Raw genomic sequence first — 17,005 nt, 5'->3', positions numbered from 1 at the left:
TGAGTCTCAGGACACTGGCATGAATAGCGAGGATGAGGAGGTAGAATAGAAAGAGGAGGAGGATGTGACCAGGGAGACCAGCTATCATGCAGTACCTGTTTGGAATTCCTGCACAGTCCAGCCAGTCCCAGCAGTCGAGCACAGGTGAAATGAAGGAGAAGGATCCTCGGATAAGTGTGTAATTCTATTTCCCATTACATGATGTACTGATGGTGCCAACTTTAACAGACTACACCTAGTTACTTTTCATTAATGTACTTGTACTAGGAGAGGTAGCAGTACACAGAGAGAAGTAGCATTGTTATGTTTTTCATTCCCGGGCGGGCTGGGGAGGGAGAAACAGAACAGTTTGTTTACGTACACAAGGATGTCCCTTTAATCCTCCTGAGACATATCGATAAAACTGTCTCAGAGGTACTCTGCAGTCCTCTCCAGATGATTTCTTTCTAGGGAGGGCAGTCTTACTTTCTTCATATGACACTTTCCCCACCTCAGTTGGGGATAACTATGGCAGGTACCATTGTACTATGCAGGCTAGCAGCAAATGGGCCTGGATGACTTCAGATGGCCAGCAGCACGTGCTCTCTGTACCTTTGTTACCCTCAGGAGTGAGATATTAGCAAAAATCATCACTGCCTGTGGCAAATGGCGCTCGTATTCAGTACTATTGCCCTAGATTCATAGTTTCATGTAACCGAGCAATTCCCTCCTCATTTCCCTCATCCCTGGTGGGCCATACTCACCATGGCTGGTGCTGTGAGTGGTGCCGTGAACAAGCACTCTGAAGCAGAAGCATCACTAAACATGTCTTGTTTAAAAGTTATGGGGAGCAAAAGAAGTGAGTTCTGAATCTTTCCATTGTGACTATACTGACAGTGGTACCTCTGTGTATTTTATCTACAGCTGCTTCTGTTGCAGCCTGGAGGGGATCCCTCTCCGTACTTGTGGAACCCCTGAACCAGATAAGGAGGAGAAAGGAGAGGACTCGGGATGACATGTTCAATGAAATCTTGCAAACCAGTGCTGCATCAGACTATGAGCAAAGGGCCTGGAGGGTGAACATTGCAGACAATCTGGAGAAGGAAAGAGCGGATTGGAGAACAGCCTAGGTATCACAGCAGGAAAAGGGAGAGGGTGATGCACCAGGACATAATGGGTCCTCTCTGGCAGGAAACACAGATGCTACCTCTTGGGGACCTACAGGTTCAACAATCACAAGCTTGCTCCCCTTTGCAGTTTATGAAAACTCCATTACAGCACCTCCTTATGCCCCCACTTCAATATTCCATGTAGTATCAGTGGCTGCATCCCTATCCCTACCAGTCCATCCAGGGTATGTTAAGGAGAACCAGAGCTTCACATACACTGACCTGAGAGAGCCAGGGTTGCTGTTTTTGTAGGTAAAATGGACATCAGTGTTCTTTCCACTTGTTAAGTTCTGTTCCATACATTTATTAAAGTATTTGCTTTTAGCTTGCACAGAATTTTCTTTGCACTAAATTTGTTGCTGAATAAAATTCTATTTGTTCACAATATATGCTGCAAAGTGTCTAGCAGTTGTGAAACCACCTACTGACTTGCTACTGTACAAAGTGACAACCCATAGGATCAGTGATGAACAGTGTAATAATCATAAATGTACACCAAACCCAGCACAATTCCTGATAGGTCCCAAAACAGCAGGGCGAGGTAGAGCCCAGTACACCGCAATGCATTACTGTGGCTCACTATTAAAAGTGCTCTTTCAAAGCTTCTCTAAGCAATATAGCTCTGTGTTGAGTTCTTCTGATAGAGCTTGTGTCTGGCTGTTTAAACTCCGCAGACAGTCGCTCTACCTCTACACAGGCAGTAAATTTTCCCCCTTTGCTTCACAGATATTATGAAGTACACAGCAGGGAGCTATAATCATTGGGATTTTTTCCCCACTCAGATCCAATCTTGTGAGTAAACAATGCCAGCAGCCCTTCAATCTACTGAAAGCACATTCAACTGTCATTCTGCACCTGCTGAGCTGATAGTTGAATCTTTTCTTCGTGGGAGGCAAACCCATAGCCAAACTAGGGCTGCTCCCTCAGCTGCCCCTCCTCCAGTCCCTGTGGAGTAGGTGGACAGCGCCTGCTCTGCCTCAACCATCAGGTGAACATCTCCCGCTTCCAGGCCTTGCAGAGATTCCTTTGTGGGGCGGGTAGTCTGGCATGGAGCACATTAGTGCATAGCTTCTTCAGCTGCCTCCAAGGGCACTGATATGACCACCAGCTCTTCTACCTCCATCTGAGGAGTCTCTCATGCGACCTCTCTGAGCTGCTGGTCTTCTACCAGGACCTCCTCAGAACCTGGAAGCTAGTCTTGGCGACAAGGTCAGTGGCGACCACTGAGAGGGAAGATCTCCTCACAGAGCCCCTGCTACACAACCCCCATTTCAGTATGCAGGTGGTGGAGTCCCCCTCAGTGCACCAGAGGTTGGTCCTGGCTGGTGCCACCAGGATCAGAGGCCTCCTGGACTATGACTGGAGGGACTAGGTAGACCCCCTGGTGCTTGGTCAGCCCATGGGGCTCTCCACCCCTTGTGTCCACCAGGTATACTCCAGAAGGTGAGGGCAGCCTTACTGCTTTGCCTCTCGAGCAGGTCCTGTGGGAGGGTACTCCCTAGATGCCCTCCGGACCTCGCCATCGCGTCCCTACCTCGTGAGCCCCGCCTCATCCACCCACTCCGCCCCGCCCTAGCCACCCATGACCTGCAGCCAGTCTGTCTCTGAACCGCGCCTAGAAAACAACTGTATGTGTTCGTGCTCCATACTCGTAATTTCCTCATTCTCCTGTCCCGCCTCAATACCAAGTGGTAGGACCTCCTTCCCACTGTTGAGGGTGAGGAGCCCCAATGGGCCAGTCAGTATTCTACCCTCGGCCCGCTGGGAATATTAGTTGGCAGCTCCTTCATGGAGCCATGAGCATAGGCATGTATTTGGTGCAATTCACCATCCTCCCCATGCTTGCCCTTTTTGTGATGTGAAGGAGATCCTGGCACACATTTACATTGAGTGAGCAAGGTTGCAGCCCCTTTTCTGGCTTCCGCAGAACCCTCTTCTCAGGTTCTTGCTGCACTTCTCCGCACACCCCATCCATTGGCTCACGAAGTCGTGAGATCGCCTTGTCAACCTTCTCCTGGCATTGGCCAAAGTAGCTGTCCATCATATGAGAAGGAGGGCTGTTGAATGGGGAGGTGCTCTGCGACTGTGGGTCCTATTTCCAATTCTCCCTGAAGTCATGTATCAGGGCAGAGTTCCTCTGGGCTGCATCTACTGGCTCCCTGAATGCCTTTGAGGAGCAGTGAGGTGCTGTCTGGGGTTCTCTGCTAGGAGTCCCCCCCTTCTGGCTCCCTGATTTTGACACTTCTGTCCCTGCTTTCTCATTTGTTGCCCCCTGAATTTACTTGAGTCCTGAGTTCAATAGTTCCTCCTCTTAGCCTGGAGTAGGAGCCTTTAGATATAGGTGCCCCTCCAACAGAGCCACTCAGGCATGTGGCAATAACTCAGCGGCAATAACTTACCCTTCCACAAAAAGTCTCCAGTCATGTGGCAGCATCCTGTCTGAGCAGAGCCTGGGTCAGATGACCCACAGGCTCAGGTATTTCCCCAACCCCACTAAAACTGCAAATCAGTCTGTTCAACAGCACTACACAGCCAGGAACCCTTCTACTACTTCTCAGTGTAACACTCTCTCTAGACTCCCAGCCTTGCCCAAGCCCTGTTCCAGCCTTGTCCTGGCCCTACTCTGACCTCCAGTCCTGTTACTGACCTGCTCCAGCCTTGCTTCTACCTCCTGACCCCCAGCTTTGACTTTTGGCTTGTATCAGGACTCTGGCTATAGTACTCGGCTAGCCCATGGACTCTCATCTGGGTTCTGACCTTGGCCAGTCCCCAGAGTTTAGTTCCAGCTACTACACTCAGGCCAACCCTCACCTCAATCCCGACCCTACATACAGCTTTAATCTCAGCTCCAACCACTAAGCATGACTTCCAGGAGGCAGCACCCGGTACTTGGTGCTTATGAGGTGGCTAATGTACAGGGAACAAGGGGTGGGCTGCGTTCCCCAGGATTACTAATGGCATTTCAACATTGCCAATGGCAATCCTCTGGTGGGTGAAGAACATCCCTGCTTGCAGCTTTCTGAAGAGTCCTGCATTCTTTCTGAAGAGTCCTGCATTCTTAAAGATGCAAGTGTCATACATTTTCAAAGCATCACTAGAGATCCACCAACGCATAACAATAGAAAAGTAACCCTGTGTTGATGCACTCTGTGGCAAGGTGGTCTGGTGCCACAATAGGGATAAGCATGATATCTATTGCTTTCCCACAGTTGGGGAAACCCACTGCTGCACACTCATCCACTATGTCCTCAACATTGTCAAGAGTCACAGTTCCATCTACCAGGAGATGCCTAATGGGCCTGCACGCTTGCATGACAACGGATCCACTTGCATCAACAGTGGATTTTCCAACTTCAAAATGATATCCCACGGACTGCTAGCAATCCAGAGTTGCAAGTTCTCACAGTGCAATGGCCACTGTCAGTGTAACTTTCATTTGGGAGTCCCTGTGCTGGAGGATTGGGGCGAGCTCAGCATGCAGACCCAGGAGTTCTGCAACCATTGCAAGTCATCCCAAGCCTGCATTACATGATCCCACTAGTCAGTGCTTGTTTCTTGGCCCCAGAAAGAGCTGGCTTTTGCATCTACAGCTGTTCTGTGAATGCCAACAACCTTGAATTGGGTCAGAAGCAGCATGTTCTCAGTTTCATTCAATGGGTGATAGCAGAGAGTAAATGAACCAAAGAGGTGGATTTCGTAGGCTAAAGGATGTAATATTCAACCCCCAATTTTTATCCAAGTGTCCCCCTGTGAGCTGTAACATAGCATTACACTCTCGGAGTAGCAGAGGATTACGCTCTCAATCAGCATCCAGTGCAATTATAAAAGCAAGAAAAAAAGGGGTCAGAATGAAGCTTGGTGTTTGTGTCAATGTAAATTTAAGAACAACACTTCTGATTTGATATCCAGAACTGCCATGAAAGCTCCTTGGGGTATACCCTTGGACAGGTGATCTTGGATTCCATACTATGAAAATATGAAGCATTAATACCAAAAATCTTTGGATTACTATTCAATTAAGGTTTTTTTGGCAAAGTATCAATCAAATATTTCAAATCAGACATCACAAGACTGTCAAAAATGTGTACAGTACCTTTACAATTAGCTATGAAAAAACTGTGCACAAATACCCACTGAAAATGTATATGTGCTTGGAGATTTTTACTAGACTTAGTATTTACATATACCAAATACAAGACAAACTGGCTTAATTTAAGTGTCATTTTTCCCCCCTAAGCCTCATTAGCTTAATTATGTAAATGGTCATTTATTAAACTACAATGGAAAGAACCGAAAGATAAATAAAACTGCATTTACGTCTAATGCAAAATGTGATTTCCTATCTGGTAGGTGGTAGTAGGAGATAGGAATATATTACCCTTATGTCACTGAATAAATAATACCATGTCAGTTCAACACCTGCACTGACATCCTAATTCTTTTGGATGTAATGAAGGTATGGACTATTTTTCTGGAAAACTCTTAAAGGCTTGAGCCTTAAACATTTAAAGGGCCTTAACTGAGATAATATCTTTCCCTTTGAAATGAAATGGCAGCTGAGGTGAATTTGGACTTTAATGAGAGGTAACTGGAGGCAGGCCATTTTGAATGTGGGAACCTTAGAACTCATTCTTTCATGTGGCAATAGAGCTCTAGTTGCTTAGCTCATAAGGCAGTGCAAAGACCCAGCTTTTTTTTTTTTTTTTTTAAAGGTGTGCATGTGTAAGAAAGAGAGAGAAAAACTGAAAAACAGATGGGGAAGATTGAAAAAGATATATATTTCCATATGCAAGGTGTTTTTGTAGGTATCAAAGCCTTACAGAGTAGAAACATTAATTTTATGTTAGTAACAATACTGTCAAATGACAGGTGAAGTACTTCAAATATGAAATAAGAGATGATCTCAAATGAGCTGTGTAATTGGCCTTACATTGGGAGAGGTGTTTTTGGCAGACACAAGAACAATTTGGAAAGGCCATAGATAGGGGACCATATTTCCCTATACTGAAAAAGGGACACTAGGTAAGTGGCGATGCCAGATGGCCTGAGCCCCACCATGTGTTGCCGCTCACCTCGAGTTGACATCACAGATGTCATGACTTTTTTGACAAAAATGGACATTTGTCCTGTTTGCTCTTGTCCGAATGTTCCTATCAGGGCAAGAACAAATGGGACAAATGACCAGTTTTGTGAAAAAAGTCATGATGTCCGAGACAGAGCTTAAAAAGGAGACTGTCCCGGCCAAATCTGGATGTATGATCACCCTAGCCATGGATGAAATTAGCATTTCTACACATTAAATACACTATCTCCTTAAAAGGAGATCACGCCAAATCATAACTGAAGTCACTGTTTGAAGAATAGAGAAACACAAAGATGAATTCAAAACAAACAGTAATAGGTGTTAAGAAGATGCTCCCTAGGTGAGTGTTAATTATTAGGTTCATTGTAAGTGGAAGCCCAGGTACAGTTATTTAATAAAAGAGCATGTTAAGAGCCTTAATAGTGAATGTTGAATGTAACAGGCTTCAGTTTCAAGGGCTGCCAATCACCTAATTTTCTGGAGGACCTGTAATTACCCATACATATTTATAACCAAAAACATTTCTAATTACACAAAAAAGTGTACTGTGATGACTGTAATTCTTCTACATACAGAATGAAATTTTTTTTTAAGATGACTGACAATTATTGATACATTGTGTCAAATATACAGGATTATGTTTTACACTAAAATATTCAGAAGTATGCATATACAAGGAATTTTCAGAAACAAAATGCAAAGAAAATACTTTTTAAAAAAAGTGAAACTAGATAACCTTATTCAGAAAAAATGTTGCAACACAATTACTGTACTGTATGTGAGCATGCTGTATGGATTTGTGTTGAAATAGCACCCTAACTTGGGTGCAAACAGGGGCGGCTCCAGGCACCAGCGCAGCAAACGTGTGCCCGGGGCAGCAAGCCCTGGGGGGGTGGCCTGACGGTCACCGTGAGGGTGGCAGTCAGGCAGCCTTCGGCAGCATTTCTGTGGGAGGTCTGTCGGTCCTGCAGCTTCGGCGGTGGGTACGCCGAAGGCGTTGGACTGGCAGATTACCCGCAGAGCTGCTGCTTAATCCGTGTGACCTCCTGCAGAAACGCCGCCGAAGGCTGCCTGACTGCCATGCTTGGGGCAGCAAAAATCATAGAGCCGCACCTGGGTGCAAATATTTATAAATGAAGTACTCCCTGTTGGGCAATGTCTGAGAAGTATTTGAAAACATACATTCAGTACAAATATTATACCCTCGTAAATTATATCAATAGTTATTGGAACCATTAGTTTACTGATTTGCTGCAAATACATAAATTAGCACAATTGCTTTTTCAAGTCCATAAAATCAACGTGATAACTTCTCCGCTCTACTGTGTTATGACTTAGGATAACCCACGCAAAATTAAAGCTTTACTTACTGCTCTGAAAGATACTCAGTGAAGCAAGAGACCTTTTTAATACCAGCTCTAGTGAGACAGCATTTTTGAATGCTGAATACAGTAATGAAAGCTGAACAACTTTTATAGAAAAGAATTATCCGTAGCACCCAAGACACTGGAATAAAACATTTAACTTGCGGGTACGTAGAAAATAAAGCCATGAAGGCCTGTACCTTGTGCTGGCAATACTTGGTGATTCTGCGCCAAGCCTACATCTTTCTAGCTGACTGGCAACGATTTGCCTTTCCACCTCCAGCTCTCTGGTGAGTCTTTGAAACTGGAGCTCCTGTGATTCCAAAATAAAAAAATACGGCATTCTAGAGTTAAAAGTACTTGGTGTACATCAATATCGAAACACTAATCATTATACATGAAAATTTTGCCTTGGTGTGACTCTTAATTAGCTGGTATAATCTATAATCACAATAATACTCAGTATGATTTTACAGCTCTTTAATATTTGTAGTGTCTTTTGGTTTAATCTTTTCTATTCAAAAGAGAAAGAAAAAATGCTCAGGTCTGCTTCTATCTAACCTGTGATTTCAACTCTTTCAATATCTTGCCCTGCTTCAGCACTTTAACAAATTGTGGTTTACAATACACCTTCCTCAGTGGTGTCTGTAACTGAGGCATATCGCACAATACTACCACTTATTTTCAACTGTAGAGCTTTAAAACATCAACTACAGACGCTCCCCGGGTTACGCAAACCTGACTTATGGAAATCTGCAGTTCCGTAAGCTTTTGGGGGGGGGGGGCGTAATTGTCAGAGATACATTCCAGACTTACGCAAAATTCGACTTACGCAATGCGTTCCAGAACGGAATGCTTGAATAAGTTGGGGAGCGTCTGTACAGTACATGGTGATTTTTGCACTAAAAATCCCAAATACATTAATTATTGTACAGTTTCCAGGCTGACAGAAATATGTTGCAGAGACAGTCTTTCACCTTTGAAAGCTATAAAACAAAGCATTCTAACTCCAGACAAAGTCTTGTTATAGTTCTCTACCATATAAGCATCATCCCTCCCCCACTATCAAAAATGCAGTCATTTGTAATGTAGTGCTAACAAGGGATATTAAAAGCTAAAGAGATTTTCTATAGAAATGATACTCTGCAATCTGTACTATATCAAGGGAAACAAACCATATTATAGGAAGAGACATTTTACTTGTATTTAGACAGCTTTGTAATCAAGCAAAGGGGCTGCATCTGAGCAATTGTACAGTATTTGCAATTCAAATTCCATATCCATTGTGCATTCTTTAAATACTGAAATACTGTTTTAAACAGTGTTTAAGCATGCAAGTCAGACTATATAGAGGTGTTTTTTAAAAGGTAATTTATCAAATAACTGTAGCTCTTTGAATGTATTTCATAGCGCCAGACTATATATGAGTTTCATACCTTGCCATGTGACCACAGAATTATTTGAATAGTAGTTGGTAGTTATGCAGGATGGGTATAAATACACTTCCCCACTAACAGTCCCAAAGTACCTCTCTACTATTTGAGGCCCCATTTCTAAGCCTGCAGAGCTAATCGAGAGACCAGACGGCTCTCTGCAACAAGGGACTGGAACTGCTCTCTGGAGCTTTCTGGCAATTTATTTACCAACTCAGAGACTGCTTCCAAGTTAGAATCATTGTACCTGGACATTAAGGCCTGGTGAGTGGCAATTCCAGCCACGTAAATTTTCTGTAGAATAAATCTTTTATCCAAAATGATCATACTTTTGGTATCTTTTTCTTTAGAGGCAGACTTATCCCAGCCTCGAGGACTCCTTTTGTTCACACTGGCCACTACTAGTGAGTCCATTGTAGCATGTAAATAAAACTGCTCAAACTCCCGAGATAGAACCTGATATTTACGCTCTATTTGGTCACAGTTGGATGGAGGAAGGAGTTTGCAGCAGTGTCCTAATAGGCTGCATAACGGCATGATTTATAGGCAAGGTTACCTTTCCTGCCATAGACAGATGCAAAATGGCAATCACTTTGTGGGTATTCTCCTCCACTAGAGGTAAGTCCTGTAATTGTGAGTCTGCAGGTTGATTGGTACCAACCATCACAAGCCTCTCACTACCAGCAGGAGAAGGTTCCCTCTTATGGATCTGCTTCACTGAGTGTAAGAAAAGGACCCAAGAAGCTCTGGACTCTCAGTAGTGTGAGACTTGAGAACCTACCTAAAGAATCTGATGAAGAATCAGAGTATTCTGAGAACAAAGGAGGTGTAGTATTGAGGCAACCATACCCTGAATCTATGCCAGGAGCACAGCACCAGAGGAAGCTGATAGTACCTGTCACAGGGTAGGCCATGTGTGGTCACAAGCAAGGAAAGAGGCGTCTGGCATTGTTGATACCAATGTGTGTGATTGCCCTGCCATGATCACGGAAGTCTGATCCATCTCAGCTGAAGAAATAGTTGGTGTAGATGGCCCTTGGGAATGCCCTGGGGTCAACGGCTCTGGTCTATCAGTATAAACCACTACCAACAAGCCCCCGGGTGCACTCTACCATCAGTACTGGAACAACCTTCTGTGGAGAAGTCCTGCATTTTGAACCTTGAGGAGCCCAATACCAACTTTTTATGTTTCTGAGGCTGATATTGCTCCAATGTCTTCGGCCTTAAGAAGACAGTCCTGGTGACGGGGATATCCTGCTGTTCCTTCCTGCAGATAAAGCTGGGGAAGCATTCTGAGAAAGAGTAGTTGAAGAGTTTCCCTTGAATGACCAAGGGGATTCAGACACCAGCCTAAAGAAGTCTCCATAAGGATGTAATGAAGGCTGCCTCACTCAGCTTGTTTACTTTGGTCTTGAAATCGCACTAAGACAGGCATGGGCTTTCAGTAACCTAAGCAAGGCTTGAAACCTTGGCATAGGCTGAGTACTGGGTGATGCCCAGAGGCCCACCTGAATCAGTTTTTTTTAAACTAAAACCAGAATCTTAAAATAAAATTAGAAAATAAAAGAAAAAATTGTTGAATGAAAAAAGAAAAAAAGTATTACCAGTAAGAAAATAAGCAGCAAGTTCATTCGTTCATAGGGAACACAGAACACTCCAGCCACCACCCTCGGACAGTGAGAAGGAACTGAAAGAGGGGAAGGGCAGTTCTGTCATTTATATCCTGGTGACATTCTAGGATACCATTCAGACTAGTGGGGGGCTTTGTCACCCATGGCCTGCAACCTTGGGTGCCTTACAATGGCTTGCTGAAGCAGCTCCCAGCCGGGCCACTCACAAACAGCCTTCCAGCATACAAGCTCCACCCTGAGTGTTTGTGTGTAACTCCACCCTACCAGTTACACTCTGGCTCATACCAGCTTTGGAGGGTGACACCAAAAGACCCTCAGTCCCAAATTTCCCCCCTCAAAATGTATGTTGTGTACTGCGCAGCCCTCTCCTGGACAGTACAAACATATTAAGTCCGTTATCCCTTTAAGGGAATAATATGCCAGTTTATCACGCCAAATTAAGTTACTAAGGGTATGTCTACACTACGAAATTAGGTCAATTTTATGGAAGTCGATTTTTTAGAATTCAATTTTATACAGTCTATTGCATATGTCCACACTAAGCACATTAAGTCAGTGGAGTGCGTCCTCACTATCGCGGCTAGCATCGATTTACAAAGTGGTACACTGTGGGTAGCTATCCCACAGTTCCTGTAGTCTCCGCTACCCATTGGAATTCTGGGTTGAACTCCTAATGCCTGATGGGGCAAAAACTTTGTAGCAGGTGGTTTTGGGTACATGTCATCAGGCCCCCCTCCCTCCCTCCTTTCAGAAAGCAACGGCAGACAATAATTTCACACCCTTTTTCCGGGGTCCCGTCCGCCGGACCCGCTCAGCCCATTGCCTGCCTGGATGATTGGAACCCCAGGCAGGCAGCGGGCTGAGCGGGGCCAGTGGACGGAGCCCCAGACCGGCAGTGGGCTGAGTGGCTCAGACCACTGCCGGTCTGGGGCTCTGTCCGCCGGCTCCTGCCAGCCAAGGTCCTACTCAGCCCTGCTCAGCTGGCAGACCTCGGTGAGGTCGATTGGGGGTGCCTGGACAGACATGGCTATTCTCCTCTTGAGCACCGAATGGGAGTGACTGCAGGTCATTCTCTTCTTTAAGTTTCGTCTCATGGAGATTCAGTCCTGGCTGGAATATCATGCAATCTGGAGGCTTCTGCTTCAGGCTGCTCTCCCAGCCGGCAGCACCGCGCGGTCGCACCTACCCCAGCCTGCCCCTTGCTCCCATGGCTCATGAAGCCTGGACAGTAGTAAGGAGCAGTTCAACTTGTAGAATGACAAATCCAGAAGGAAAGATTGCACTCTATGGGCCACGTTAAGATTATTTCAGAGTCCTAGATAGCATTTAGTCCCTATAAAAGGCTTCATGAAAATTTTCCCCCACCCCTAACAAAAATGTTAATTTATCAGAGCAGCTGAAAGGGTAAGGAACCCGGGACTATAACTTAGAGAGAGCTTCCATATTATTTAACTCATAATTGATATAATTCAAAGTAAAGTTTCACAGCATGGTCTGTTCTAAGACTAAAAATGCAGGAGAGGAGTCAGAAAAAGGAACAGCGACCTGTTTCCACCCAGTTTCAAACTAGGGACATTTCACATGTTAGGTGAACGTAAAAACCACTACATTACAGGGCTTTCGTGTGTTAGGTGAATGTGATAACCACTACACTATGAGCTTCTCTTTTTTGGCCACAGACTTTGCTGAATGCATAGGAATGTTTTCTCTAGCTACAGAAGCTACCTAATGCAATGTCTATATCGGGGTTAGCAATTTTTCAGAAGTGGTGTGCCGAGTCTTCATTTATTCACTCTAATTTAAGGTTTCGCGTGCCAGTAATAATTTTAACATTTTTATAAAGTCTCTTTCTATAAGACTATAATATATAACTACTCTATTGTTGTATGTAAAGTAAATAAGGTTTTAAAATGTTTAAGAAGCTTCATTTAAAAATTAAATTAAAATGCAGAGCCCCTCGGATCCAGGCAGTGTGAGTGCCACTGAAAATCAGTTCGTGTGCCGCCTTCGGCACACGTACCATAGGTTGCCTACTCCTGGTCTATATCTATGGCCTTCCTGCTCACAAAGTGGTCATGCCCCCACCCAAGGCTGACACGGCGCGGAGTGCATGTGACACAGCGACCAGGCTTGGGCAGGATTGTTAGCGAGGCATGATACTTTTGCCGTTAAGCAGAAACAGCAATTCTTTCCTGGCCTCTGCCACTGAATGCCTCCATGCATTATGCTGTGCCCTATCAGTGCGGGAGGACTGCATGAGCTCAGAAAACATGTAATCACTATTGCGTTTTTTTCGCCTTCTAATCTGCGATAACCTCAGGGATGGAGATGATTGGGGGAGCGTAAAAACATTTTGGGGGGACTGTATGGTCACCTGTGCTGCTGAGTTTGCCATGCTGTCCAAACAGGAAATGAAATTCAAAAGTTCCCGGGGCTTTTCCTGTGTACCTGGCTAGTGCATCTCAGTTCAAAGTGCTGTCCAGAGCATTCACAATGGAGCACTCTGGAATAGCTCCTGGAGGGCAATACCGTCGAATTGTGTCCACACTACCCCAAATTCGACCCAGCGATGTTGATTTCAGCGCTAATCCCGTCATCGGGGAGGAGTACAGAAATAGATTTTAAGAGCCCTTTAAGTCGACAAAAATTGATCTAACGCTGCTAAATTTGACCTAAACTCATAGTGTAGACCAGGGCTAAGTGAATACAAGTAAAAAAGCATAAAAGTCAGAAAAAGTTACCAAAAAATATAGGTAAAACGCTTACTTGTGCCTAAGTTAACAAACTATATTAGATTCAAGCACAATTTCTCACCACATGCTTCCAGTAAGGTTACTGACCAAACTCTTCACATTAGGACCCCTCCCCCAAAGTCCAATAGCTGTTTCCTTTTGTTTTCTCAGATACAGAGAATGTGATAGGCAGGAAGAAAGAGAGGGGTATCTTGGGGTGTTTGCCCCTTCTTTTTTATAGTTTCAGTCCCCTTTTTGAAAAACATTTCTAGTTGGGAACTCAGAGACAAAGTGTGTGTAAGGATGTTTCCTGCTGTTTCTTTTTCACTTGTTTGAGCTTCCTTTGTTTTCCCTTGCTGCTTGATGGCTCTGTTTATTGCTTATATGCACACCAAGGCAAAAACACTCCTTTAACACAGGCCTGTTTGACCACTTTGGTGCTACGTGAGTTTTTGAACATGCACTCTTAACATCATATAGGGAAATCTTATAACTTCACAACAATGTTGCCACACATTCTATCAGGACAATACTGACCAGCAAATTATGAGTTTTCAAATGATATCTTACAAAGCATACCTTGTGCAAAGATTATTACAATAATGTGTAGAATGTGTACTCTGTCACAATCCTCTATTCTGTAACAATCCTCCACACAGAGCATGACAAACTCTCCAGCACCGGTGAACAAGACACCTACAGAGTAATGGAAATTATATGTAAGGTTTTCAAGAAGAATTATCCCTTTTTCTTCTTTCATGAGATTGCGTCCATGAAGCTCCACTGTAGGAAACAAGCTAGCAATGGCCTCTCTGAGGAAGTGGGCTAAGGGGCCTACTAAGTTGAAAAGCAATGCAGTGCAACCAGAATCTGCTCTTGATGCAGTGTCAAGAGCAGAGCAAGTTGTGAAGGTGTGAACCAACTCCATACAGCAACCTTACAGATTTCCAACAATTGCACATTACAGACAAAAGACACAGAAGCTATCATCCCCCTAGTAAAGTGAGACCCATTACCTACTTCATAACATAACTGAATGCACAATTATCCATTTAAACTTCCTGTAGGCTGAGGTAGCAAGACATTTAGATTTTTTTCCTCTCAATGTTTAAGAAGAGTATGGCTGGCTTACTAAATATTTTAGCCTTCTCTAAATACTAGCAAATAGTATTTTTATATTCAGGATGTGAAACTTCACTTACCCATTATGGCTAATAGTGACAGGAAGCAGTGGATTAATTAAGATGAAAATCCAATGCAGTTTTGGTCAGAAATTTGCAGTGAGGTCTATTACCATCCTGACGTTGCAGAAAATGGTAAAAAACGGGAGAGATTCTAACTCATACCTCCATGACTGAGGTAATGGCAACTAACAAGACTGAAAGATCCTTTGGGTTCATATGAAGAGTTTACATAATACCAAATTCAAATTCAAATCCAAAGCCTCATAAACAGGACGGTATATGTTTGTAAGACCTTTTAAAATTATTTCACCAGAGAATGGCCAAAATTATGGTAATTTTCACTGAGACACAGGTAGGCAGAAATAACAGTATGGAAACTGTAACAGTTGACAGAAACAGTACCTTGACAGGAGAAACATGAGAAGAAAGTCTATATTAATCAGAACTGGATGAGAGAGGATATAAGGCCTCTACATCGAGCAAATTTTAATGCCTTCCATTTGCCACTGTGACACACTCTAGTGGTAGATTTTCTGGACCTTAAGACTACCACCATGACTGCTTCAGGCACAGGTCAGTCGTAAGACATCTTGACCTAGGAATCCAGTAATCATTCTATCAGGTGCAGAGTCCCGAGGTCCAGGGGCATCATCCTGCAATTTTGCTGGGACAGGAGATTTTGACTCAGGGGAATAGTGGCTAGATGATCTTTGGATGGGGTTAGAAGCTCAGAGAGAGGTTGCTTACCAGTAACCGTTTTTCTTAGGAGTGTAGCTTCTGCATATTCACACTTATGGAATCAGCAGCTCCTAGCAGTAAGCTGTGAAATCTTTTGGAGAGTGTATCCATCAGAATCACTTGCCCTGGCTTTCCTCTTTCCTTCAAGGAAAATTCAGTTGGTATAAAAGTGGGAGTGACCCCAACTGTCCTTCATTTTCTTTCCTAATTTTGGAACTCTTGATCTGAGATTTTGAAGAAGTGGAGAAGATAGGTAAGGAGTGTGAATATGCATCATGGACAACACACTCTCAGAGAAGAACAGTTACTGATAAGTAACTTCTCTTTTTAGTTTGATTGACTTCTGTATATTCCCACTTCTGAGAGATTGGCAAGCAGTACAAGCTCCATCAGATGGTGGGCGAGGAGCTGCAGGTGAAAAAGGGTGGCAAAACTACCAAAATGAATATCCATTCTAGATGACAGGCCAAGAAAGTAATAGAAATTACTTAATTTCACTCTCCCAGATCAGACCTCAGTGATGGACAAATTTTTGTTTGAAGCAAATACAGAGCTTCAGGTAATAGCTGTGCAAATTCTTTTAAAAGGACAGTATGAAATCATCCAATGGATGTTACATTCAGATTAGCTGAATACCATTTATCATCTCCATATAAATTAAGTAAGAAAGAGACTTGGGGATCTATGAAGATCCAACTGGTCGCACAGAATAGAGAATTAACCTGTGAATGGCTGCTCCGCCCAACTCGTTAGCAAATCAAGTGTGCCCACAACGAGATGTACAATGGTGGATGGAAAGAACATTCTGCAAGGAACAAGAGGACAAGGTGGTGTGCTGTTTTCCCAAGTCAAGACATGAGACGTGCCTATGACAGAATAGTGTTCTGAAGCATTGGTGTATAATTGGTACTAACAACATTGCTTCATGAGATAACTCACAGATTACAGGCTACTGAAAGAGAAGACTGGCCAAGCACTGTTGGATACCATTCCTGACCTACCCAACAAAGGAAAACAGAGTACAGAAGATTCTTGAAGTGAACTGCTGGCTAGGTAAATGGTGTAAGGTAGAATGTTGGTTTTGTAGAATATTGGTCCACCTTCTCTGAGGAAAGGGGGTTGTACAGATGGTCTGTAGTTCAGTAGAAGGGGAACCAATCTTCTAAGGGACAGGCTGGCTAGCATAGTTAGGAGGGCATTAAACTAAACCCTTTAATCTAAAATGGGAAGGGTAACAAGAGGGAGCAAATAAGCATTAATTTAGCATGAAATTAAGAAAAACATCAATCAAGACAACCAAGGAGGTGAAGAGAAGCAATTATTGAATTGCTATATACAATGCTAGGATCCTGGGTAACAAACAAGAGGAATTGGAATTGCTTATTCAGGAGCATAAATTTGACCTATCTGATATTACTAAAAGCTGGTGGGAAGAGTTGCATGTTTGGAATGTTAAAAACACTAGTTAGAACCTATTTAAGGAAAAATCAAGTGGGCAATCAGAGAGAGGAAATAACAGTATGTCAAAAATGGTATTTCCCGTTTCCAAAGCACCGACAACTCAAGTAAATGATCTTGAATGCTTGTGGATCAATGTTCTAACAGATAAAGCAGAAGATGGAATACTAATTGGTGCCTGCTACAGACCAAATCACACTAGAGAACATGATGACTGGAACCATAAGCACCTAC

General features: G+C 43.6%; 1 protein-coding gene across 5 annotated transcripts in view; it reads right to left on the bottom strand.

Moving 5' to 3' along the window:
- The window catches only part of PKP4 (plakophilin 4), a 220,618-nt gene that overhangs the window by 114,975 nt on the left and 88,638 nt on the right, over positions 1 to 17,005 (bottom strand). For 4 of the 5 annotated variants that reach the window (XM_045032188.1, XM_045032191.1, XM_045032190.1 and 1 more), the window contains exon 3: positions 7,796 to 7,908. In XM_045032188.1, the coding sequence (XP_044888123.1) occupies positions 7,796 to 7,908 (113 nt within the window). Of the gene's footprint in view, positions 1 to 7,795; positions 7,909 to 13,970; positions 14,088 to 17,005 lie in introns of those variants that run through there. The other variant, XM_045032192.1, reaches the window with a different exon arrangement.

Source organism: Mauremys mutica, chromosome 10 (assembly GCF_020497125.1).
Source record: "Mauremys mutica isolate MM-2020 ecotype Southern chromosome 10, ASM2049712v1, whole genome shotgun sequence".
Classification (NCBI taxonomy): domain Eukaryota; kingdom Metazoa; phylum Chordata; order Testudines; family Geoemydidae; genus Mauremys; species Mauremys mutica.
Note: the sequence above shows the minus strand (reverse complement) of the source record. Positions and strands in the feature narration are given on the sequence as shown.